Consider the following 25,809-nt stretch of genomic DNA (forward strand, 5'->3'; position numbering starts at 1 on the left):
TGGACCTAGAATTTTGAAAAAGGAAATGCAAATGGTGAACTGCTTCATCACATATTAAAAAAAATACCTATTTTTCCTCCAGTTAACAATAAACTAGAAGCTTTACTAATGTGCTAAGGGCCTGGGGCTCTATTATTCAGTTTAAGGTTGAAGCAAAAACAAATGCATCTTCATTGTTTTTAACCAATTCCAATCTGCTGGGTTGTAAAATAGGAGCTTCATTACCAGGAGCAGCTAACAGAGAGCAGAATGGTAGAACAAAGGATAGCTTTATTGGTGGAATATCAAAACCATTCAAAAGGAGAGGGGGTTGTTAACACCTGTGAAATAAAGCATCTAGAAAGGATCAGATGGATTATAATGAGCCATGAAGTCAATTGACTCCCTTTGCACTGCCTGACTTGAAATACTGTTATCGCTGCCAGGCATCTGCTTTTAAAGTTCAGGTGGACCAGAAATCAAAGTGGGGTGCAACTGCACCAGTATACTCCGACCTGGATCTTCCCCCATCCATGTGTATTATTTCAGTCCCTAGAAGAAATTGTTACTTATTTTAAAATAATTGATTCTTTAAGATGTATAGACTATATAAAAAGCTCCATGACTTTTCATCCTTCCTTTAACTTTGGACTCCTTTAACACTTAATTTTGTATTGGCAAGAGGAATTAGGCATGCAAATCCAAGCCCATCTTGCTTCCTAGTTGAGGACATAGCTCATGGATCAGGAGTTAGTTTCTTTTTTCCAGTGTAGGTATTGTACTGGCTTAAAAGCACTGTTTGGCCAATACATATTGGGGACATACTTCTGCACCAGGATGGCTCAAGTGAGTTATCTAGTATTTCATGGTACATATTTCTAGGTATTAGGACTCTGTTCACTGTGCTGAGAACATTGTTTTTTGTAATGTCAATTCTTTTTTGTCTCCAGAATTCATAATTGCTAAAGGTCACCTGTTCCTTCCTGTCTGGCTATTTGGAAAAAAATGTCTGTTCTCAGTGTCTCTCTGGTTATGTGCTATTATCCATAGAAGCTGCTTATCTGTCACATGAAGGAGTGCAAACTTAAAGCAGAACTAAGCTTAAATGTCCTTCTCTTGGTGAATGCTAAATATTTTGTGATTCTTGATCACTAGAGAGAACCTCTTGTATTATACATACAAGTAATATGTTTGAGCTTTTATTGCTGATCTTTCTAGATGTTTGTGAATTGGTAACTGCACTGGAAGATTGTATCCAAAGATTTGTCATCTGTATCTACATGGACACATTACATCCCAAGAGATATTAGTCATACTTAATGAACATAAAAGCAATGGCTAGCTATCCCCTTTCTACTTGAGTGTGGTTGTGCTCTTTTGAAGCAGATGCTTCAAACTGGCCATTTTTTGCCATAATTCTGCTCCCAATCTTTATTAGAATCGCAATGAATCATAGGTATAATGTCTATAATCTTTTGGGACTAATGCTTAGATACTAACTTCTGGATCTGTTCAAAAGCACGTTACTGAGATTTTTCCAACAATTCCTGACATCTTTCACCATCATTTTCCTAGGGGTTCACTAACTTAGAAAAGGTATAGCAGAAATATATAAAATAATCCTGCAAATCATATATTTTGCAGTCAAAATGTCCAAAGTAACTTGCACCTTTTCACGGTCTGCTTTTTAGCCCTCTGATTTTATATGTTCAGTATAAAGTATAATTGACAGGTAGCTTTTCATTTCTGTATTACATTTGAGATTTACTTATATTGTTCTTGTGAACAGTTTTGTCAGGTTTCAATAATTTAGCATTAACCTTTCAAGGATGTCTCTATAACCAAACATTAAGATATTCTCTACAATTATGTATATCTAACCTAGTCCCTTGAGCACTTCATGAGGATTCTGGTACTTTTCTGTCACCAGAGAAGTGCCAGGTGGCATTTACAGCCCGCTACATATGCCAAAAGGAATTCAGAAAGTCATCAGATATCAGTATTCTCGGCACCTGAAACAGAAGTCTTTTTGTCTTTGCAACTCTTGGCAGGATGTCTTCAATTGTTAAAAGATAAATGGAGTGCGTTAGAGCTTTATTGAGAAGGGTCAGGATATTTATGGGTTCCCCTGGCACTTTAATGACTACAACATTACTATTGATTGTGTAACTTTCTTTAAGACTCCCATCTTCTCAAGGTTATCTAAGTTCTGTTTGCAAAGAAACTGATACTTTGGGGCAGTGGGGTGTCATAGAGATTTTATTTGGGAAATAATCCTCACCCAAATTACTGTATCTGAACTGTATTGCTCTTTGGGTGAGCCAAGACCTAGCTTAATTTATAGTTGATTGGCAGTCAAGATTTGCTCCTTTCTGGCTGAATTTTTTCCACACAAAGTGATACTCAACAGGATGACATACAAATTATTTTAATATATTCTTATTTTCATTCGTTAGTTAGAGGTATATAGCTGGAGCTGTATATTGCAATATATATTTTTACTTCATATACTATTTTTAAGGCTTACCTTTGCATTCTGCTCTGCTTAAAGCAGTGGCATCTGAAGTTTTTCAGGTTTCTTCAGTTTAGTTTGTATTGCTTAACTTTACTGGATAAGTCAGGGGTGTTGAACTCATCAGGCTCCCTAATCCAGATGGCTGGCACTGGGCCAGTCTTCAGGCTGGATCAGCCCTGCAGGTGAGCCCCACATGCTGAATCCAGCACCCAGGGACAGTTCAAGGTTCTGTGGCCTGTGTGCATCTTGGAGTAGCCCTGAGTGCAACCAGCAGCATCTACATACTGGTGGTGTGTCACGTGCCAATCTGAGACTCTCGGGCAGAATCAGGAGCTGCATGATAGGGGGCCAGATCCAGCCTTTAGGCTGCATCTTTGATACCCCTACAAGGTATTTTGCACTGTTTTAAGGGCATGCTAACATACTATTGAAGAATGTCTGGAGTTGCTTTCCAGCAGTTGAAGAAATCTATCTTCTACAGTTTTGCAGGAATCTTTAATTTGTTACATTGTAGGTTATTCCTGTTGGTTTGGCATTCCACTGGCTATAGTGCCTTGGTAGGATGTTTCAAGTTTTTGTTATGTAAGTTACTTTTTGTCTTTGTTCCACACATCTCCAATGAAGTGGGTAGTGGTAAGAACCCGCAGGGTTGAGGAAGTGTCATTTGACACTCCATTTGCTGTGTACTATTTCAGCTCCTGTTTGCAAGAGAGATCATTTTACAAAAGTATCCAGCAAGTTTGTGTAGGACTGTGTACTTGGATGCTTGCCTTTTTCATGTTTTCCCCCACAGTGCATGCACTGCTTTGCCCTCTTTGCACTCTTTTATTTTTTTATAGGATATGTGGGGGGGTTTTATGGGCTGTTTATGATGACATATATCACCATTATGATTGATTTCTGACTTGTAATGTGTGCTCTAGCTTCAGTTTTGAGCTCAAAACTAGAATGTTCATATTCAGGTGTGCCAGATTTGTAGGTTAAGGATAACTGGCATGATTCAAAAATGGTCCTCACCCTAATTACCAGTCAGGCTAATGTAGTTTATGGCAGGGTCCAACTTTGGAGTGCCCAGGGACTGTGGGACCACACGCTATATAGGTTGCAGTCCCCAGGCCACACTGTATGGACTGCATGCTGTGGAGACTGCATGGGCTTCCTGGGACCCCTGTTATGTGCAATTCCTAGCTGCTACCACCACATGGACAATGCTGCATAAGAAGCATGAGCCCCCCACCCACCTACTGCACAGGCCATGAATGATGTGTGGCCCCAGCGGCTAGGGGGGCATGGCGGCGCTGGCAGCAGTGGGAGTGCGGTGGCGGTAAGTGTGAAGCTCCCACAGACACTGCTGGTGGGGGGGCGTTGGCGAGCGCTGACTGGGGTCAGTGACTACCCGCAGATGCCAACAGCAGCATTAGTGGCTCCTGGCAGAAATTGCAGACTGCCCGCAGATACTGCTGGCGGTGAAGGCTGCAAGAGGGGGGCGAGCGGCAACTGCCTGCAGGCACCACCAACAGTGTCGGCGATGCCTCTTCGTAGAGGGTGCACTGCCATGCTAAGTGGGTGCACATGCACCCGCATGCACCCCCTTCACATCGCCAGTGGCACAGGCAATACGAGCCTCCCAGCAATCTTGCTTGAATTTTCTAAAATGGTTCATACCTTGTGACATCCTCTAGCCTGATCATTTCCTTTGTCTTTTCTCTTACCCAAACTGGTCAAGCAAATACAAACAGATGCTGTACCATGGAATCGTACAGAACCATAGAGAAGTAGGGCTGGAAGGGAGTTGCCATCCAGCCAGGTGTCCCCATTTTGTATATGTGGTTTTGATTATTCTTCCCAAGGTGTAATATCTTGCATTTGTCTGCCTTGAACTTCATCCTTTTAGCTCCAGCCCAGTTTTCCAATTGTCTAGATCCTTCTGAATTGCTCTCCCTTTATCCAACATGTTCACAATCCTTCCTAGTTTTGTCATCCACAAGCTTGCTTTCTATACCATTATCCAAATAATTAATAAACATCTAGGTGGCAGCCTACTACAGTCTACTTCTTACCAAAGCAGGGCTAAATTGCTGTCTGAGGGGTTAGAGAACTAGCCTCAGAAACCTGGAGACGTGATCAAATCTCTCTTGAGCCTTTTACTTAAAGTTTCATTTAAGTTGAATATAAGCTAACAGTTTGTACTTGTTACCAAAAAAATGCTAGCAGCATACTGAGTGGTACTAACAGGAATGTTGCTTGCAGCTAAAGGGGAATGATTACTTTGCTCTATTGTGAGGCCTCACCTGGAATATGGTGTCCAGTTTCAGTCATTACTCTTCAAGGAGGAAAGGGGCAAATTAGAGGCCCCAGTAGAAAACAAAACAAATGATTAGGAGTCTAGGAAACAAGATTTACAAAGTTTAAAAGAACTGAAATTATTTTAGCCATGAGAAAAGAAGAGGGGGAAGGCAGTGGATATGATGATAATTTTCAAATGCCTGAAAGGTAGTTATGTAGAAGATGATTATAGACCAGGAGCCAGCAACCCTTTTCAAGCCTGGGGCTTGAACAGCCTGGCCCTAGTATGGTGAGGCCTGAATGGCTTTGATGGCACATGAACAGCTGGGGCTTTCCCTGAATCATTCCCTGAGCCATGAAGCTGGGAACTGCTCCCGTACCCCCACTTGCTGTCTGCAGTACAGGTGAAGTTTCCAGCTGGAGCAGGCCTGGATTATGACAGGGTGGGGCTCTAAACTAGGGGTTCCCAATCTTTCCATGCCGTGGCCCAGCCAACTGCAGAGCCCCGCAGCTGAAATTTCTGGCGGAACACAGGTAAAGTTACTTCCACCCCCTGGGTGGGAGGGTGGGCCAAACCTGAACCGCGGCTGCAGCAGACCCTGCAGGAAGAGTCTCGGCCACTCTGCCCGGCTCTGTGGGGCCATGGTTTGCCGGTCCGTGATCACTTTTGGTCTGGCAGCCGACACTTAGAGGCCCCTCATAGTATGAGGCCCTAAGCTATAGCTTGTTTAGCTTGTGCCTGAATCTGGCACTCAGCTGAAGCCAGGGGAGCTGCACCTGGACTGGGCAGCTGCTTCCATTTTGCTGCAGTTACCCCTACCCTCCCAAGCCCAGCCTGGCCTTGGTGCAGCTCCTTACCAGCTGGACACTGCCTTTGCACCACACCACAGCAGGGGGCTGTGAGAAGTATCAGCAGGATGGACACAGCTTCCAGCTAGGGGAGGATCTGTGCAAGGCTGGGAGGAGGGGAACACAGAGAGAAGCTACAGTAATGTGGAAGCAGCTTCCAGGAACTCCTCATTGCTGAAGGCTTTTTAGGGCCTCAGTTCCATTCAAAATTAATAGGAGATGGCAGTCATTTTGAAAGAGGGCTGTTTTGTGGTATCACCAAACGAGATTCCTTACTTGTCTCTTGGTCCACAAGTTTGAGTACTGGCCTCTGCCATGAAGGGCAGCTAGAGTGACTTAGAGTATTAACTAAGGAAGACTATAGTTTTAAAAAATTGAAACCTTTCAGTTCCATTGGTAGTGAGGGCTGAATTTGCAGCTCTTGCTATCTTCTAATTAGAGCTTCATTAATCTCTAGTGGTAGACCTCAAATCAGTTCCTTCAAGAGTGGATTTTGGACATCCAAACTAGCTTTTAGTTAAGGCTGTCTCCTTGCCAAAGGATCCTGCTTTCCTCTCCAGCTGGATGAAAGAAGAGAAGAGTTAGTCAGGCTTTATACTGTTCTTTGCTTTCTCTTTGGTCATTGCTGGCATAATATGGTGTTGGTTTGGATGAAAATTGAGGAATTAATCTAACAAACTTCATCAGTGATGAAAAAAATTCCTGCAGCTGATTCTACTACCGTCTTGACTTTGCACTCAAGTTGTCTTCTGCTGTTCAGGAGTTTCTGTTTGACAGCGGTGTGCACTGTCTTTTCAGGACTTAAGCGTTTCCAACATGTCTGTTAACAGATTTCATTAAATTAACTGTGTCACTGTTTGTTGTTGTTGTTGGGGTTTTTTTTAATTGTAGATCCATAACTACTGTTCTGAGTAGCAGTTGGCAATGAGATTCCTAGCAGCTTGATGGCTGGGAAGCAGAATGATTTTATAGAGTAACGGCAAAATTAATCATTGAATCAATTGCTAATAGCTGGTAGCATTCCTCTTGTGGAAATACTATAGCAATATTATGTTTATATTTTAAGGAGAATGGACACTTTTGAAGAAAAGTATTATTTTTAGATGGAAGTTCAATGAACACACAAAATATTCCTTTATGCAAGCAAGTCAGATTTCTAATAGCATTAGTAATTTAAAAATGGACAGCTTATAAATATAAAAATATTTATAAATGTGATAGCAGCTTACTGTTTAATCTCTTAGTACCCTTTTCCTCTTCCTCCTCATAGCTGAAAAGATAAATATTGAACAACTTATTTTGTTTTTATTAGACTTAATTTCTTTTAATAAGTCACGCAGGCTTACAGGTAGAAGGTAATATGACATGTCTTCTCATTTATGCTTAACTGTGCTTTAATTCATAATGTGTAACTAGGCTTTCAAGAAATGAACAGTAAAGGCTGCTCAAAGTTTACTGGTTTATAAGGGCATACATCTATTTTAAGTTAAGATGTTGATATTTACACACCCATCTTCTTCGTATAACCGGAAATGAGTTTGGGAAACGTAATGGGAAGATATCTATATGGCAGCTGGATAGTTGTCTTTTTTTGCTTTGATCTTAGGGAAAAATGTTGACAGTCGAGATCTGACTACCATACTGCAGTTTTATATCTAGCTATTTTTAAATAAAAATTTGAAAGTTCTTCTGTCTAATGCTCAAGGTTCATGAAGTTATAAATTGATTCAGTGTCAGCACAAGTGACTTGCAGTCAAATCTGCAAAAGGAATCTATTCTTTGATTACTCCAAAGTGTCTGTTTGAGATTTGACAGGAAGATAGGGTGGTGAGAGAGACTTCTAGTCTCTGAGCTCAGGCCGCCACACCCAGAGATTAGAAACAAAAGGGGTTTGTCATTAAAGCCTCTCATTCTCTTTTTCTGTCTTAAATCTCCTTGTCAGTTTGGGAATATCACACCTATGTAGTCACTGAAACTGATTTGCTGTGATTAATGGTAAGAGCAGCAGGAACAGACAAGGTCATGGAAGCAAGGGTCCCAACTGGAGCCAGGGTCTCAGGAGCCCAAGGCCTATAAGAAACAGGGACATAAGCAGTCCCCAGGTAGAACCACAAGGCAGAGGCAGGGATCCAAATTGGAGTCACTAGCTAGGAGGGTCTGGAGGAGGCAGCATTAGATATGAGACTGAGATGTGGATGAAGATCATCAACCTAAGCCACAAACTGGCTTTGGGAGAACAGGGGTATAGACTGGCGAATGGCACTCAAGTGGTCAGGCAGGTGGCATGGCAGTTTGGGAGCGCAGGGCAGGTCTGGAGTCTGGAAAAAGATGAAGTCAGTAAACCAAGAAGTAGGACCCATGGAACTGGAAACCAGGAAAAAATGAACAGGACCTATGAGCAAACAGACAGGACTGGGAAAGTAGAAATCAAAGGTAAGAGCCAGGAAACTTAAGCACCAGGAGTCAGAAGCCCGTGGCAAGACAAATAGACATCTGTCCTGTTTAGTAGTCTTGTAAGCACTGAAAATGCTGTTGCTTGTAAGCAGATAGCCTTGCTCATGCAGGCAGCTAGGCCTAGCCAGGGGTAGTTAGGCTAGTGACAGCCAGGCCCAAGTTAGTCAGAGACAATTTAGCTTGCTTGCTGCCCTGACCCTTAAAGGGAAGATTTAACAGATCATCACTTGTTGAAGTTTTTAAGGGTTTTTAAGCTTAGCCTCAAATAGAGGGTATTTATGACCGTTTTATCCATGTTTGCTAAAATAGGCATAACTATAAGGAAATATAAAGATTTCCTTATATTTACAGTCTCCAAGTTGAACACAGAAAGCATTATCTTTGGTGGTGTTGGATATGAAGATACAAAAGCAGATGTGTATATATAGCATGACTTCCAAGTTGTATCACTCCCTAAGCAAAGGCAGTTAAAATTTCTTAGCTGAAGACCCATCTGTTCTTTAATATAGTTTGTGGAGGGCTGTCAGTATAATTTTTTCTTTCAGTGTAAGTCCATTTACCTGATCTCTCATATCCAGCCCTGGTTAGATATTGAGAAGGTTTTTCAGTTGTATTCATTGGTTTTGATAAAAGTAAAGTAAACATATATTTGTATGTATTTTGAATACAAGATTAAAAAGTAGACTCTTCTGATAGCTTCACCTGGACTGTTAGAACAGAACTCTGAAAAAATAGATTGGTGGAGTGCACAGTGTGGCAGCTTCTTTAATCTTGGAGCTTCCCCCACACCATGTACCGCTGATTGGTGGAGGCGCCCCATTGCTCACCATTTGCCACTTCTGCACCTGATGGCCAGGAGGTGAATGATGGGGCCCCTCCACCAATCACCACTGGGGGGACCTGCAAGGCAGGCACTAAGAAGCTGCCACACCATACACTTCCATTGTGAATTCTGGAGATCCCTATTTATAATCTACTGAAAGAAACTTTAATCTGTTGAAATTACATAAATATTTGAGGAGTAAAAGTAGGCATTTTGTGGCAGTAAGTTTTGCTGTAGTGCATTCATTTTAGTGTAATCAGATGGTATTTCAATTTCAAAAGTAATGTTAGGGTGCAAAAATTCTAATATAGCATAGTTGCTAATTTAAATATACTGAATGAATGTAAGGTTGCCATGGTAATGGGCTTATGTGACATTTAAAGTGGTGCAAAGAAGTATAAATTTAGTTGCTTCAAACTGAGATGTGGAATATTATATATTAACTTTTCATTGGCAACCATAATCTGATTTTCCTAATTAATTTTTTAACATTTAATGGGGGAGAGAATATTGCAGTTAGTTGTACATGTGTACAATTTTGGAGGTAAATTCTGTTTAATTGAATATGCCTAAATGCAGTTTGCAGCTGTGTAGCTGCAGTTTTTGCATTTTTTGCATGGTTGGCATTAGGCTGTGGGCAGGTATACACCTGCTGAGCATGTTCATTAGGGCTGCACTCTGGCCAGGCAGCTATGCAATTGCCAACTACTTGCATAAAGTTGAGTCAGTTCTAAATCATAGCTGGGCAAGAATCCATGACTAGCAAGTGTTCAGATTTCGTTGGATGAGAAGATCCTCTCATGTTTTAGAACAGTAGCCTAGTGATTTAGGGCGTCTGTCTGGGAGTGGGAGACCTAGGTTCTAAGCTTTCTTCACCCGGAAGGGGTTTGAACCTGCATCTTGTGCATCTTAGCACAGTGCATTTTTTTGGCATTAGGCCATAAATTAGGCATTGTGGCCTTCCTTTGGAAGCTGGCCACTTGAGCAGCCAACAGAGGGGAGAGATATGGGGCCAGGAAGAAGAGAACAAGTGAGGTAGTATTGTAGCTTAGTGAGCTGGATGATACCCTAGATGAGAGAGGGCTTTGTATTTTAGCTTGGGCTCTTGTTCCTAATTGGCAGAAGTTCCCCACTGCTCAGTTTATTTATCTAATAGATAGTAAAAGCAAGATGCAGCGGGCCAGCTTCAAAAAGAGGGGCTGGAGAGGGGTCTGTGGCCTGCAGATTGGAACGCTTCTCCAAGAAGCAGGAAATGCAGATTCAAACCCCGTCTGGGTGACATGGTAGCCTAGAACTTGGTCTTTTGGGTTAATAATTAAGTAAGAGTGCCCCCTTTTCCTCTCTGCCTATCCCCCCCCCCACCGTTCCCAGCCCCCTTGTACTTCTGGCATGCGTGCACACAAGGTGATTCTGTTTCAACACAGGGCAAAATAAAATCAAAACTATGCACAAGTGCCAAAGGCTGTAGTTAGGCAGCTACATAACACACTTAGGTGTGTAAAGTGAAATGGGATCTGGCTTGGAGTCAGCAGGGATACATTTTTATTACAAAGATTCAAAACACTACTTGTCCAGATGAGGTGCCTTTTATAAAATCAGTTCTGCAATCTAAACTTTCTGCCTTTGATATTAAACTCCAAATGAAGTTGTTGCATTTGTGCACTAGTGCCTTTTTGTGCATTTTTTTTGCTAAGAAAGTGTGCTGAATTTCATCTGAAGTGTTCATTTTAAATAGTGCTTCTGTCAAGGAAGTACTGATTTTAAGTTTGTCAAAGTCAAAGAGGTCTGTCTATAAATATAACAGTTGTTGACACTGACACTGAAATGTTAACGAATTCTGTAGGCTCCTAGATAAAGTAAGGGTTTATGGTGAATTGTTAGCCAGTCATCTGTCTGCCACCAAGTCATTGAAAAGTTGTTTTCAGGCGTGAATAAAATCAAACCTAAGCATGGAAAGCTAGCTGGAATAAGATTTAATATTGATGTTTATGGTATATTAATAAAAAATTTCTTGGTTAGGTTTACAAATTCTGTTGTGTAACAAACTCATATTGCCACTTGTTATTTTTTACAGTTGTTTTGCTGTTCTGCTTTGTCTTGATACACTTTTTGATATTGAATTTCATATGTGCTGTAAAACTGGTAACTAACTTTACAACCCCATTTTCCTTATGTTTTTGAAGCAAGGTGTCAAGCTAAAACCTGATTTTTTTTATTTTTTTTTTTTTTTCCCCCCCTTAACTCGGTATGTATAAAAGCTATTCACATAGGACCTAGTTATGTCAGTGTGTAAAACCAAGTTGTGGTGAAACTATGTTATCCACACTTTAGTCTGACAGGCATCAGAAATGGACTGGATGTGGGAGCATGTTAAGTAGAAGGACATGGTTGCTGTACTGAACAACTTAAATTTGTATTAGATGTGATGCTACAAGTAGGCCAAACATGGCAGGAAGGTGGGGGATGGATGAATGATAGTATAATACAGTTTTGTCATTCAATTTAGGCATGTGTGCCTCTGCATCTTTCCTCAGAAAAAGGAGTTTGTATTTCAGTATACAGGTTATTGACCAGTCAAGGACAGTACTTAGGTAGGGTTCCAACATCCTGTCTTATTTCCACTGTTTGATGCTAGAGTTGTTATGGTTAATTTTAAACTACTCAAAGGGAGCAACTCATCTCTGAGAGAAATCGATAAATAGAGCACATAAACTTGCTAGATAATGGTACAGATGAGCCATCCCTTCCCCTTCACAAGTTTGCAGCAGGAGACTGTCATTTTATGTCAAGAATGGAGTATTTACTGTTCCTAGTCCCTTTCCAAGAACTCGAATCTTTCAGTCTCTGTCCAGGAGGTACTTTGTACCCACTCAAGACTGGGATTCTCGATTTATGGTTTGATAACTCTGATTATCATCTCGTTCTTACTGAGCCTCGACTTCTAGCTGCTAATCACAAAGGTTAGACTTTTTTCTTTTTTTTAAAGGAAAACGGGATTTGGAATGGACTTCTAAATTTCCTCTGTCCTGTTGTTGCACCTGCAAAGAGAGACTTAATACAACTTCTGTCTTCTAAGTTTGAGAACTTCAGACCTAAGTTTTTATTACAGATTTTAGCAATTTAGTAACTTTATTCACTACTCTGCACTTTTTGCACTTTGTTAAAATATTCCAGGACTGTTTCATATGTATACGTGTATGTGATAGGTCTCACAGAAACAAAGTTACGAAATATTTAAAAATAACATGCTGTGCTTAGCTTGGATTACTGTACTATGGAACTTATATAGCCTTGTGTTCCAAACATTTTTTGCCAGTAGTCTCTCTGGATTCAGAGAAACCTGGTGACTTGTCAAAACCTGGTTGCTGGAACTGTGGAACAGAGCCTTTTGGGTAGGCCAATGGCTCCTGCTGTCTGAAACAAAAATGTATTCTCTTAAGTTATTTTGGCATCAGTCACCAGGTCTGATACCAGCTGAAAGAGTGAGGACATGCCACTCATCTGTCTCTGTAAAGCCTTTGTCTTCTGAAGTTATCCAGCTGGTAAGCTTAAAATTGCCTCTGCTGCTACCATCTCACTACTGTCTTGATGCTGTCATTTTCTATGCCAATGACTTTCACTCTGGTGTTACACCCTGGCAGAAACCAGTAACTATTTCTACACTAGTACTGACTCTCTTGATACTGGTACAGTCTGTAATCTAGTACAACACTCCTTTCGGTGTGTTTATGGTGACAGTCTCTACTCAATTTCTGAATTTCTCTCTTTGCATTTAAGCCTCAGTGTTTCAGTAATAAAGATTTTTACTATAGCAGATATGTTGGCACCAATTTCATGGTAAAAGTGTTACTGTTGTATTTGTTCAAGTGCAGTGATAAATAAAATAACTTGATCTCATAGACATTAGGGCTGGACGGGACCTTGCAAAATCATTGGGGCAGAAAGTCAGCTAGGGTCAAAGGATCCCAGCAAGATAAGCATCCAAATGTTTCTTAAAAGTCCAGAGTAGGTGCTTGCACCACCTGTTGGGGGAGTCTATTTCAGGCCTTAGGGGCTCAGACAGTAAAGAAGTTTTTCCTTATGTCCAGCCTAAAATGGTCTTGGAGGAGTTTGTGACCATTGGACCTTGTCATCCCTTAGGGTGCTCTGGTAAACAGGTAGGTGTTCCCTCAGGTCCTGATGCACATTCCTTAAGTAATTATAGGCTACCACCAAGTCACCCCTGAGCCTTCAGTTCTTCAAGCTGAAGAGCCCCATGGCTCTCAGCCTCCCCTTGTAGGGCCTGTTCTCTTGCCCTCTGATCATGTACAAGGCTCTTCTCTGGACACTCAAGCTTCTCCACATCCTTTTTGAATTGTGGAGCTCAGAATTGGATGCAGTACTCCAGTTGCGGCCTCACCAAGGCCGAGTACAACAGGAGGATGACATCCTGAGACTTGCTCGAGAAGCATCGCGAGGTGGAGCACCTTGCATTTCTCTATATTGAATGCCATCAGGTTTTTGTCTGCCCATCTTGCAAACCTATTGAGCTCGGCCTGGATAACCAGCCTATCCTCAAGTGTGGACACTGTTCCCCAAAGTTTGGTGTCGTCAGCAAGCTTAGCCAATCCACTTCTGACACCAGAATCCAGATTGTTTATAAAGATGTTAAAGAGTACAGGTCCGAGAACAGAGCCTTGGGGAACATCACTGGTCACTGAGTGCTATGTTGTGATTCAGTTCCGTCAACTACCGCCCTCTGGGTCCAACCTCAGAGCCAGTTCCCCAGCCATTGGACTGTAGGGTAGCTGAGGCCACAGTTTCTCCATGAGGACACTGTGGGACACCAGATCAAAGGCTTTTTTAAAGTCCAGGTATATGATATCAACCTCTTCCTCTTTGTCCAAGTCATATGTCACCTGGTCATAGAAGGAAATGAGATTGGTCAGGCAAGATCTACCTGCAACAAACCTGTGCTGGCTGTTCCTTAGAATGTTGCCTTCAGCTAGTCTATCAAGAATGGTTTATTTGATAATTTTTTTCAAGATCTTTCCAGGGATTGAGGTCAAACTGACTGACCTGTAGTTCCCTGGGTCTTCCTTCCTATATTTCTTGAAGATAGGCACCACGCTGGCCCTCTTCCAATCTTTAGATATTTATCCCGAGCGCCGTGAGTCCTGCCCTCTTTTTATTCACTGTAATTTGTTTGTTGACAATACCTTTAGCTTACTGGTTTTTATGTACCTTTGTACTTAAATGATGTGCATGCCTATTTTTCATCTTCATCCTAGTTTCATAGATGTTAGGGTCAGAAGGGACCTCAACAGATAGAGTCCGACCCCCTGTGTAGGCAAGAAAGAGTGCTGGGGTCAGATGACCCCAGCCAGATGCCTATCCAACTGTTAAGTTGCAAAGAAATCAGAAAATACTGATTGTGTAGAATTGTGGTCTTGTAAAAGAAATTCTGTTGAAGCTTTGGTCTACTTTAAAGCAGTGAGTCAGCGTAGCTGCATACTAAAAAGTGACTATGAAAACCTTGTTCCCCCAAGAGGCGCCCTGGAGAACAGAGCATCTCCAATACCTTGCAGTGTCCCATTTTGAATTTGTAGGCAGCCACAAGATCACCTCTCAACCTTCTCTTGCAGAGACTGAAAAGGTGCAGGTCCCTTAGTCTCTACTTATAAGGCTTGGCCTGCAAACTGTTAACCATATGAGTTGCCCTCCTCTGGACCCTCTTGAAGCTATCCACATCCTTCTTAAAGTACAGCGCCCAAAACTGGACGCAGTACTCCAACTGTGGTCTGACCAGTGCTGCACAGAGAGGAAGTATCACCTCTTTGGTTCTATTTGTCATGCATCTGCTGATGCATGATAAAGTGCGGTTAGCTGTGCTGATGATTTTGTCACTGATGACTCATGTTCATCTTGGAGTCCACTATGACTCCAAGATCCCTTTCTGCTTCTGTAATGCTGAGAGGGTCATTTCCTAGCCAGTAGGTGTGCTGGATGTTTTTATGCCCTAGGTGCAGCACTCTGCACTTGTCCTTGTTGTACTGCATCCTATTGTGTACTGCCCACTTTTCTAACCTGTCCAAGTCGTTCCCTACCCTCGAATGTGCACTTCACCCCACAATTTAGTATCATCCGCAAATTTGGACAGAGTACACTTCACGCCCACGTCAAAGTCCTTGATGAAGACCTTGAAGAGTACAGGTCCAAGGACCGAGCCCTGTGGGATCCCATTACCCACATCCTTCCAGGTCAATACCAACCCATCTACTACCACTTTCTGGGTGCAACCCCCAAGCCAATTTACCACCCACTGGACTGTGTAACCATCTAAGTCGCAGCCTGTTAATTTATGAAAATGGGATGAGATACCACATCGAAGGCCTTGCTAAAATCCAAGAAAATGACATCTACCTCTACTCCTGCATTTCAGCGTTTTGTGACCTGGTCATAAAACAAAACCAGATTAGTCAGGCATGATCTACCCTACCTGCTCTGAATCCATGCTGGTTGCTGTGCTGGCATTATTTTTCCCACCGGACTCCTACAAAAATGGTCCTTAATAATCTTTTCAAAGACTTTTCTAAGGATGGAGGTGAGGTGAGACTGACTGGCCTATAATTACTGGGTTCCTCCTTCCTCTCCTTCTTGAAAATAGGGACCACACTGGCCCTTTTCCAGTCCTCCGGGACCTGACCCGAGCACCATGAGTGCTCAGACAGCTGTGCCAGTGGTTCTGTTATGACACCAGCCCATTTCTTCAGTACTCTTGGATGCAGCTCCTCTGGGTCTGCTGACTTGAACACATCCAGTCCATCCAAGTGACTGCACCAAGTCAACATCGACAGGCAGTGGGCTGGTGTCCCTCAGATACCCATCTAAGAATACTTTAGGACATTTATCTTGACCTTTGTTCAGGAATACTGAGGCAAAAAACTCATAGAAGAGCTCAGCCTTGTCCCCGGTCTGCCAGTAATTGCTCCTGCTTGTTCAGTAGGGGTCTTATGCTGCCCTTTGCCCTCCTTTTACTCCTTACATACATAAAAAAAACAACACCTTTTTGTTGTCTTTAATTTGTGTTGTCAGCCTCAGCTCTGTAGTTGCTTTGGCCTTTCTGACTGCCTCTTTGCAAATGCAGGCCAAGTGGGTATACTCGTCCTTCGTAGCTTCCCCCTGCTTCCACCGCCTGTAGGCCTCCATTTTTGCCCTTATGCTCCCCTGGATTTCTCTGTTTAGCCAAGGAAGTTTTCTGGCCCCTTTCCCTCACACTGGGATCCGTGCCCGAAGTATCGCTTCCTTTTAGGAAGGATCCTCTCTGAGGCTGCCTGCATTTGATCTGGCAGCTGAGAAAAGACAGCTCAAATTTAGCAGTGTTTGACCCTGGAAATGTTTGTTTATCAAGGTGTGGTTATTGTCTCTTCAGCTTCAACAGATCTCTCTCATGCAGGCCTTGTGGGGGAGAATACATTTGGGTCATCTGTAGACCCAGTGTGGAATCCTGACTGTATCTGAATTCTAGAACTATTTACAGTTTTTCTTCCCAAAAGGTAGTTATATCAGCTCTACAGCAGAGCAAACGCAAGGAAGAAGAAAGGCAATCTACCCTTTGGGGCAGTGGGGACAAACCTTTTTGACATGTATGCCACTCTGATCGTTTTTCCTTACCCAATCTGCTGCCCTATGCTCTCTGACCCAGATGCTTCTCTGCTTTTGCTTTCTGCTTCCTGCCCTGCACTCCTTGCTGGATCTAATTCTCTGCTCCTTTCCCTATCCGTAACTGTACCACCTGTCCCATCTCCAATCTACCTTGTACTACACAGAGGCTGCCTGTACCACTAGTAGCACCTCTGCTTTGGAGGTTGGGTTCAAGGACAGGATGTTCAAAGTGCATTCATGGCCCAGTGCACCCTGTCTGCCAAAAGTTTAGCCTATGCCTGGTGTAGATGCATATCTAGATTGGGACAGCACATCTCAAAGAAGCATAAGTACCTATATATTTTTGTTTGTTCAAACTTAAAACCAGGCAGTTAATTTAATTTATACGTGGCATACAGTGTTTGCATCATGATTTGGTAAGAGTTTACTTGGTTTCTAAATATAGAAATCTTGCATTTTTTTTTCATTTGCAAGATTCCTGGAGAGAGACAGACGGACTTAAACAAGGAAGTCTAAAGTGCAGTGCTTATTGTTAAGCTTCCAAGTCCTTTTTTAGGCTTGTATGTGGCCTGATTTAAAATACAGAGAATACCCACTAGCTCTGGAAGTTTAGTCCATTTTTAGCATCCTAAATAAAAGGTGTTTTATCTCAATGTTAGCACCCTACTTCTCAAATATTATCATTATATCCCAAAAGTGAAATAGGGTAGGGTAAATGCTGTACTGTGTTGAGTTAATGATATAAACTGCAGTATCTCAACCATTCAGCTGAAGATCAATAACCCATTTCTTCCCAAAAGTTTTTAAATGTTGCCACTGCTTATTTCTACATGATTAAAAATATAAAACAGTGTAGTTCAGAAAAGCTGTGACATCTAAAATCTGGCTTTTCAATCTGCTAGAACTGTAAGGATGCTGTCAACACCCACTGGTAGACCTTATCAAGATAAAAAGTTAATGTATTTATTAGAATTAATTTCAGTTGTGGAATTTTGTTCAGAACAGAACTCTTAGAGAGACTTGGCATACTGTAAAAGTTTATGGTGGTGGATATAATTCTATTATAACAAATGTTAAAAATAAGAAAAAAAAGTCTAAACTTTGGTATCCAAGTTGGTTGGTAATTTATTGTGATTATTAAAAATATGAGATTATGCTACTAAAGGCTAGAAGTAACTCTAAGGTAAGCTGTACAACTTTAATAGTAGTTAAATGCTTTTAACCCCCTTCATCCACTTAAATAATCTTGTATTGTTGGGGGAAAAAAATATTAGCTGTCCTTTTGTAGTAACTGAATTTGACTGAGGCTTTATTCAAGGATTTCTAAACTAATATATCAGATATGTTATCACCAACACCCTAGGATAAGAATCATCCTTTGGGTTTTCGGTGCATTTTATGTCAGTTCTGTGTCTGTTTAGTTTATAAACTTCTTAAGACTAGGTTTGTGTCTATTTTATACTGTGCTGAACACACTGTTGGCACTAAATATATTAGTGATAAACCTTTGCTGTACTAATGTAAGAAACTAAATTTTACACGTACAGTACAGTATTTTACAAATCTTATTACAGTTCACAATTCAAAACTAGAGAATTAATAAATATATAGCAGTCTAATCAAATGGGAATAGCAGCAAGCTTATTAGGTATGAATACCATATTACAGTTTGATTTGATTGAAGCTTTCTGGGTCAGAATGATTGATGGCACTCATATGAATTTTCTTATGTGATCATAATTCTTCTGTTTCTACAGCGCATGGCATCTTGTACATACACTTATACTATACAATAGCTTATTTATCATATAGGAATATCTTCCCAAAAGCAATACAATAAAAATATATTCTCGGCCTTACTTTTGACTAATGATTTGGCTCAATAGATGTAAACATGTGAATCTCCTGATGCCAGGATCTGATTTCAATTCCTTTTTGCTCTTTTGTTGTATAAATTTGTAAGACTAGCTACTAATGACATCTGTCTAGATGTCCTTCAGATTAGACTGATCTTCAAGTAGATAACCACCTCATTAAATACATTGCCTATCATTAAACTGCTGCCAAAACAGTGATGATGTTGATTAAATGTTGATCATCAACGATGATGTTGATTAAATGCAGGCCAAGCCCTATGAGGAGAGACTGGGGGACCTGGACCTCTTCAGCCTCCTCAAGAGAAGGTTGAGAGGCGACCTTGTGGCTGCCTATAAGTTCATCACGGGGGCACAGAAGGGAATGGGTGAGGTTTTATTCCCCAAGGCGCCCCCGGGGGGTACAAGAAATAATGGCCACAAGCTAGCAGAGAGCAGATTTAGACTGGACATTAGGAAGAACTTCTTCACAGTTCGAGTGGCCAAGGTCTGGAACGGGCTCCCAAGGGAGGTGGTGCTCTCCCCTACCCTGGGGGTCTTCAGGAGGAGGTTAGATAAGCATCTAGCTGGGGTCATCTAACCCCAGCACCCTTTCCTGCCTATGCAGGGGGTCGGACTCGATGATCTATTGAGGTCCCTTTCGACCCTAGCATCTATGAATCTATGAACACTGAACATGACTATAAAACACATGGCCCATACTGGGCAAACATGCTGGTGGCAACCTACCACAAGGATAGTTTAGTGTAGCCCATCTGAATATGATATATGTTAGTACCTTGGGTAGGTGGTACCCAAGCTATGTCTCTCTTCCCATTCCTAATAATTCCTGTTTCTTCACTAGCCTTAAATGTCTGGCTGACATCACCAAATGGGGCCCCAAACAGTTCACTTAGAATCCCTCTCTCCCCCTCTTTCAGCCTGTTGCATATGATTAGTGTGGCCCTGCCCTTCATGAGATGGAACCAGCCCAGATTGCCCAGCATCTCAACTGCATATATAAATTAGAGATGTACCAATATACTGGTATATATTGGATCAGCACTGATAAAGGAAAAAAATTGACATTATTGGCAGTCAGCTTTTTTTGGCTGGTTTAGCCGATTTAATGTCACCAGTAAATGCCGCGTGCATACACGCAGCCACAACATGCACACAGCCAAGAGTGCAGCCCAGCAACTTGAAGACAAGTGTCTAGTCAGTAAGTCTGTGGGGGGAGCCCCCACAGTGAGGGAGGGAGTGGGGCTGGGACAGAGTGCAGGATGGAGCTACGAGAGGATAGGGTGGCTCCTGCAGCTGCACACACCCCCAGAGGAAGCATGGTGGGGTATGCGTTTCCCAGATTTGTGTGCAGGGCAAGGGTGGGCTGCCTGCCATGGGCTTGGGGCACAGGCAGCAGCGGTGCTAGGAGTGGGGGGGCTATGGGGTGGGCTACAGCCACCCCAAAATTCCCCATTGCTCCCCCTCTGAGCTGTTCCCGCCCACCCTGAGCACAGCCCTGGCCCAGCCTCCCTGCCAGGAAGAGGCTGGTGCAGCCCCTGGCCCTGAACCTGCAGCAGGCAGCCTGTCTCTGCCCCGCACACAAATCCAGGGTCATCTGGTCCCATGGCTCCCCCAGGGGTGCACACAGCAGCAGGAGTCCCCCCCACCATGCCCCTGGATGAGCAGCCTGTGGCTCTGCTCCACACCCTGCCCTGCCCTGGCTGGACAACGTTAGCACCTGCCCTAGCCCCAGCCCCACTACCTCCCTCACCATGGGGGCCTTCAATCTGCCCCCTCATACCCCTTCCATCCCCCATGCCCCTTCCTCCCCAACAAACTTACTGACCAAACGCTGCTCTCCAAGCTGCCAGGCTGCATATCAGCTATTGGATTGGTATTGGCTGATATGGTTGGTTAATAATCAACCATAAGTATTGGCCAAAAAAAAATCTTTATTGGTGCACCCCTAATATAAATTTTTAGGGGACCCCAGGACTTGTAACAGGAACACCTAGTTCTAGTTGTGAGTGGGGGCTAATTAACACATGATCCTTTGTGGGAGTTATCTGGAATATACAGGCACATGCTGAGCTATGGGGTCACAATGGCTTGAAATGCTGTTGACTTGGCTGGGGCCAGCCCAATGAACTGTATGGTAAATCTTGAGCCTTTTGGCTTTGAACTAATGTCATGCATAGTTCATGCTGTATATGTAGATACAACAAAGTGCGGCTCAAAAGAGCGTTTATGGAGTACCGGTGCTAAAACTTGCAGCAGTTTCAAAAAAAGGGAAAATGCATGAATTCTGATAAACTAAGTCTGTAGGTACCCACAGTAATTTGGCCATATGCAAATTACTACAGGCATGTTTATTTCAAAGTCAGTGTTTTCAAATTTGTCCCTCACTTCCACATGCTTAGAGTAGGATCTGATAGTAAGGATAGGGAAGAAGGTAGGGGAGCTGAGGATAAGGGGGCTACCTGACTGCCCTTCCCCTTATTTATTTTTGCTGCTGTAGCAGTGGGAGGGTGACAGATTCAAAACAAACCTCCAATAATTAGATTCTGTACCCTGAAAATTCTAACAACTTTGTACATTTTCCATATATAGAATCTAATTATTGGTGGGTTGTCTTCTATTCAAGTTCATCTTATTTTTGTGTAAGTAGGGTAGTTTACAAATGAAGGACTTTTTAAAGCTTTTACCATGATCTGAATTCATTATGTATGAAGATTTACCTGCTTTCAAGCTGCAGAGATTAAAGAAAAGAGGTGAAGGCTAAAGAGTAGAAACTTATTACTTTGACACATCTTAATGTTTTTCAAAGAAGGTAGGCACATAATACTCTGCATGCGAGCATGAACATCAATTCTAAAAACTAAAGAAATGTCAGTGTGCACAGAGGCTAATCATGAAGTTTGTATTTGCTTATTCATTTATATTTATGGTTTGATGCTTGAATAGGGCATTGACTTTCTAAATATTTCCCAATGTACAGAAAGAGGAGGGATGCACTAATGTTGATATGGAATACTTGCTTTATTCTGAATGTTTTCCCTTTCCTTTCTTCTAGGTTTAACTATAGATCAACCCATCACCTTGCATCCCATGGGTTTTATGAATTTTTAAATTGGTTTGATGAAAGAGCATGGTATCCACTGGGAAGAATAGTAGGTGGGACTGTAAGTATAAAAATAATTGTTTCAAGGTGTTTTTTAAAAATTCAGTAAAAGTACAGAATTAAAGGAGAACTAAATGGAATGCTGTATAATTGGGGGGGGCAGTACTAGATACATTCTAATTTTTAGCTTCTCTGATTAAGAATTTAGCAGGTCCTCTTTGTACTTTGTAGTTCAGCTCCCCTTGCCTCCAATGTCAGCAGCTCCTCCAGCTCCTGCCCCTGTCATGTTGCTCCAGGTGGGGAGGAAGCTTCAGCTGGGTGGTTCCTGCCTCAGCACATAGGGCTCCACTTTCCCCGGCAGGCTTTGGCTCCAACTCTCACCCACTCTGCCCACCCAGCATGATGAGCAGCCATCTGTAGGTGTGTGGAAGGTGGCTAGGAGCTGGAGCCAAAGCCCTACACACTGGGGCAAGAGTTGCCTGGCTGAAGCTTCCTGCCTGTCTGGAGTAGGGCAGGAGCTGGAGGAAGAACTGCCGCTGGAGACAAGGGGAACTGAGCACCAGCCAGCCAGCCAGCTGGGAACAACCCCACTGGAAGCTGCATGTGCTGACCAGGGCTGTGGATGTGGGTGGGAGCACCGAGCTTAGCCCCATGCGGAGCACTGCAAGAGCAGCTACAGACCAGATCCATTTGATTTGTGGGCACCCCCTGCAGGCCAGATCCAACTGAGGGTGGAGGGGGAAGAGAAGGGGAAGTTGATCTAGCCTCCTCAGTCATATTTTGCTTACCCCGGTCTATAATATAGACAAGATCTAGGCATCCTGTGTATTTTTAAATGGACATTATTTCTTGTGTTTTAGAACATACTGTTGATAGTCCCCTATTGAAAGACTTTTAAGTTAAAAATGGGGAAGATGTAAAGATTTTCTGAACTATATTACAAGTTAATGAGATTACTTTGGATGTGGGCTACTGAGCAGAAAAAAAATTTTTTTTTAAGACATCAGACTATGGTAGTCTGTCACATTTACTTGTGCCCAAAACAAGCTTTTTTCCCCACATTCAGTATGTTTGGGGGGCTGGGAAAACAGTTCCTGCCCTCAGACAGTGTCACGTGGCTATGTGGAAATAGAGCTGAAACAGTTATTGACGGTAAGAAACTGGGCTGGGGGCAGGAAGTGAATCTATAGGAAGGCAGGCAGGGGGCAGCAGGAGGGACTGGCACTGGGGGGGAGGGGCTCAGGCTGCATATATAGTAGGGGGCTAGCTGCCCCCCTCCCCCCAGCTACTATTTGCCCTGATGCTGTGGCAGAAGGGGGGGGGGGGACGAATTTAAGATGACCCTCCAATAATTAGATTCTTTTATACATTTGCTATATGTAGACTCTAATTATTGGAGGGTCATCTTAAATTTAAAGTTACCTTGGATTCAGGTAAATGTGGTAATATGTTGTTTACTTGAGGGGAAGTCCTGTAGTGTTGAACAGGAGTAACCCAAGCAAATGCAACAGAGAAAACCTGTTGAAGAATCTTTTTTTAATAATAGGAAAATTCCATTTAAGTAGAATTTAACGAAATATTCTGCAGTAAATTAAATCAAATTATAATTCAGTACTTAAAAATTAGTAAACTCCGGATAACTTTTTGAATTCTTTATTGGAAGAAACTAAAACTAAGAAGATTATTTTAAGATAATATTTATTAATTACTACCATATTTCATAGGACGTTTTGGCATACTAAACTTTTGTGGCTCAACTCATCTACTAAAAATATCTTAAGGATATGAGAAGTAACACTACCACCACCCATGTCTGTTTAACAGAAAAATTGTACTTTGTTTCTTGTGCAGCAGTTAAGATATTTGAAATTTATTTTACTCTTCTAATGTGTAGGGATAGAGAAGCATTTTTGTTACATTTATCCCCAAAGTAGCTAAATGTTGGAGAGTAAAACTACTACTTAAAGAGTACCTATACATGTGACTTACAATGCGTGCTAATTAGCACACGTCAGAGCAGACTTGATTAATTAAGTGTGCTGCAAGGCATCTGAAGTGTACTAATTAGCATGCTCCAGCAGCTTCTGCGTCACACACATTCAGCATCCCTGGGTTTCAAAATGGTGGCGGGGGTGCTTTAAATTAAGCTAGTCAAATGAGTTTTAGTTAAAGTGCGCCTGCCAGCATTTTGAAGTTCAGGATGCTGAATACACATGTTGCTGTGGGGGCTTTAATTAGAGCAGTTCCCCCTTCTATCCTGGCGCATGTGTATAGACACCCAAAATGTTTTTAGCCTTCTTTAATGTTGCATAATATATATATTTGATTCAGTAGATCAGTACAAATCCATGATGTACTTTTCATTGAAGGCATATTAATTCAGTTCTAAAGGATTTAAGATATTTCATATCCCAAGTTATAGGCTATTGAAAATCTTTTAAAATTAATACATAGAAAACTGCCCATTCAAAGGTCATTTTTCACAAACATTCTTTCAGTCCTCAGAAAAAAAATGTAAGCTACTATTTTCTTACTTTGGGAGTGTGAAGAAAAGGGGAAGCATTTTAAGATTAAGCAGTATGCAAGAAGTTGCATACAAAATCTCTGGTAGAAATAAGAATTTTAAGACCTGTTTAACCAAAGAAAATTATGCATAACATTGTTTGAAATGTTTGTTTGGTTTTTTTTAAAGCACTTGTAGATGGCTTGACACTTTCTGACCAATTTTGCTAGATATAAAATATAAACCTCCTGGTCCAGTATCTGAACCAGTAGTTCATCTTTCTTTTAACAACTTGGAGGGTAGATAAGACTTAACCATTTGTGTCCTTGTTGTTTATTTGGAAGCAATGACTATTGCCAGTATGTTCAGAAAACCATTTGGGGATGGCAAGCAGTATGGCAGGCTGCTGTTAGATACATTTTAAAGAAAGGTTAAAAAGCTCTTTTCTCATTCTCTGCATTTAATTGATTTCACCCAAGAAATGCACATTTTTATTATAAACTGTATGCAAGTAGTGGATGAGTGCTTTTTATAATCCTGCATTAATAGTCTGATATTCTTTTCTCTCCTAGGTGTACCCAGGGTTGATGGTGACAGCAGGCCTTATACATTGGATTTTAAATATGCTTAATATAACAGTCCACATAAGAGATGTATGTGTGTTCCTAGCACCAGTTTTTAGCGGCCTTACAGCTATTTCTACTTTCCTGCTTACCAGAGAACTGTGGAACCAGGGAGCAGGGCTTTTAGCTGCCTGTTTTATTGCTATAGTACCAGGTTACATATCTCGATCAGTAGCAGGATCCTTTGACAATGAAGGCATAGCTATTTTTGCACTGCAGTTCACATACTATTTGTGGGTAAGTAGTTGAAAATTCCATGTTTTTTTAATACACCTAACCTAACTGTCAATCTTTGCCTTAGCACCAAATATTTGATCTTTAGTTTTCTTTAATTCTTTCTAGCGTAAGATTGAAGTAGGATTGGACAGGTACCAGAATGTTATATAATGAGACCTCCATCACACTACCATTTATCATTTTATTAAATAAACACATTATGCTACTACACAAGGGATGTTCTGTAATAAGTGATTTACATTTTTAAGGCAGACATTGGTTTTCTTGTATTTCAGGCTGTGGCTACATTTGAAGCATTAAGCTAGTATTTTTCAATCGCACTACTTGCTAGCATGGCTTGAGAGAGGTTTTTATCCTGTGAGGCAACAAAATGATTAACGGGCAAAGATTAAGCCATAGGGTGTTTGTCAATTGTAACTAATTTTTTTAATCTACACAGCAAATACAATAGACCATGAATAAGATTGGGAGCCACACATACAGTCCATTACATAGCCATTTACTGCAAGTGTAGCAGATATTCTTGTGTCTCATACCAGTTAAACTAAAGATAAACAAAGATTCACTGTATTTTATAAAGCATTGTTCTGTACTGTAGAGTACAGCAGAATGATTTACTGAGTTAATGAGGAGCCTTCAACCACTCTACTTTGATACAAAAAATAAAGCTAATGATTACTGAAATTCACACCTGGTCAAATTTGTTTAAAATTTGAGCTTTCATGAACTGCCAGATAAGCAAAAGATAAAGCAATGTCTTACTGCGTGTTAAAAAGCTGCTTAAGAGGACTGTCAAATTAAATTACATATCAAGATTTAAAATTTAAATATAGCAACGTTCTGGTATGTTTTGGTGTCTTGGCATGAAAATGGAACCACAAAACCTTATGACAAAGAATGTCACAAATTTGCCTCTTTC

General features: G+C 41.6%; 1 protein-coding gene across 1 annotated transcript in view; it reads left to right on the top strand.

Moving 5' to 3' along the window:
* The first annotated feature begins 21,414 nt into the window (after positions 1-21,414).
* The window catches only part of STT3B (STT3B, catalytic subunit of the oligosaccharyltransferase complex), a 55,193-nt gene continuing 50,798 nt past the window's right edge, over positions 21,415-25,809 (top strand). The window contains exons 1-2 of the mRNA XM_006030206.1: positions 21,415-21,588; positions 24,603-24,890. Coding sequence (XP_006030268.1) covers positions 21,424-21,588; positions 24,603-24,890 — 453 coding nt within the window. The 5' untranslated portion in view covers positions 21,415-21,423. The remainder of the gene's footprint in view (positions 21,589-24,602; positions 24,891-25,809) is intronic.

This window comes from Alligator sinensis, unplaced genomic scaffold, assembly GCF_000455745.1.
Source record: "Alligator sinensis unplaced genomic scaffold, ASM45574v1 scaffold181_2, whole genome shotgun sequence".
NCBI classification, from domain to species: domain Eukaryota; kingdom Metazoa; phylum Chordata; order Crocodylia; family Alligatoridae; genus Alligator; species Alligator sinensis.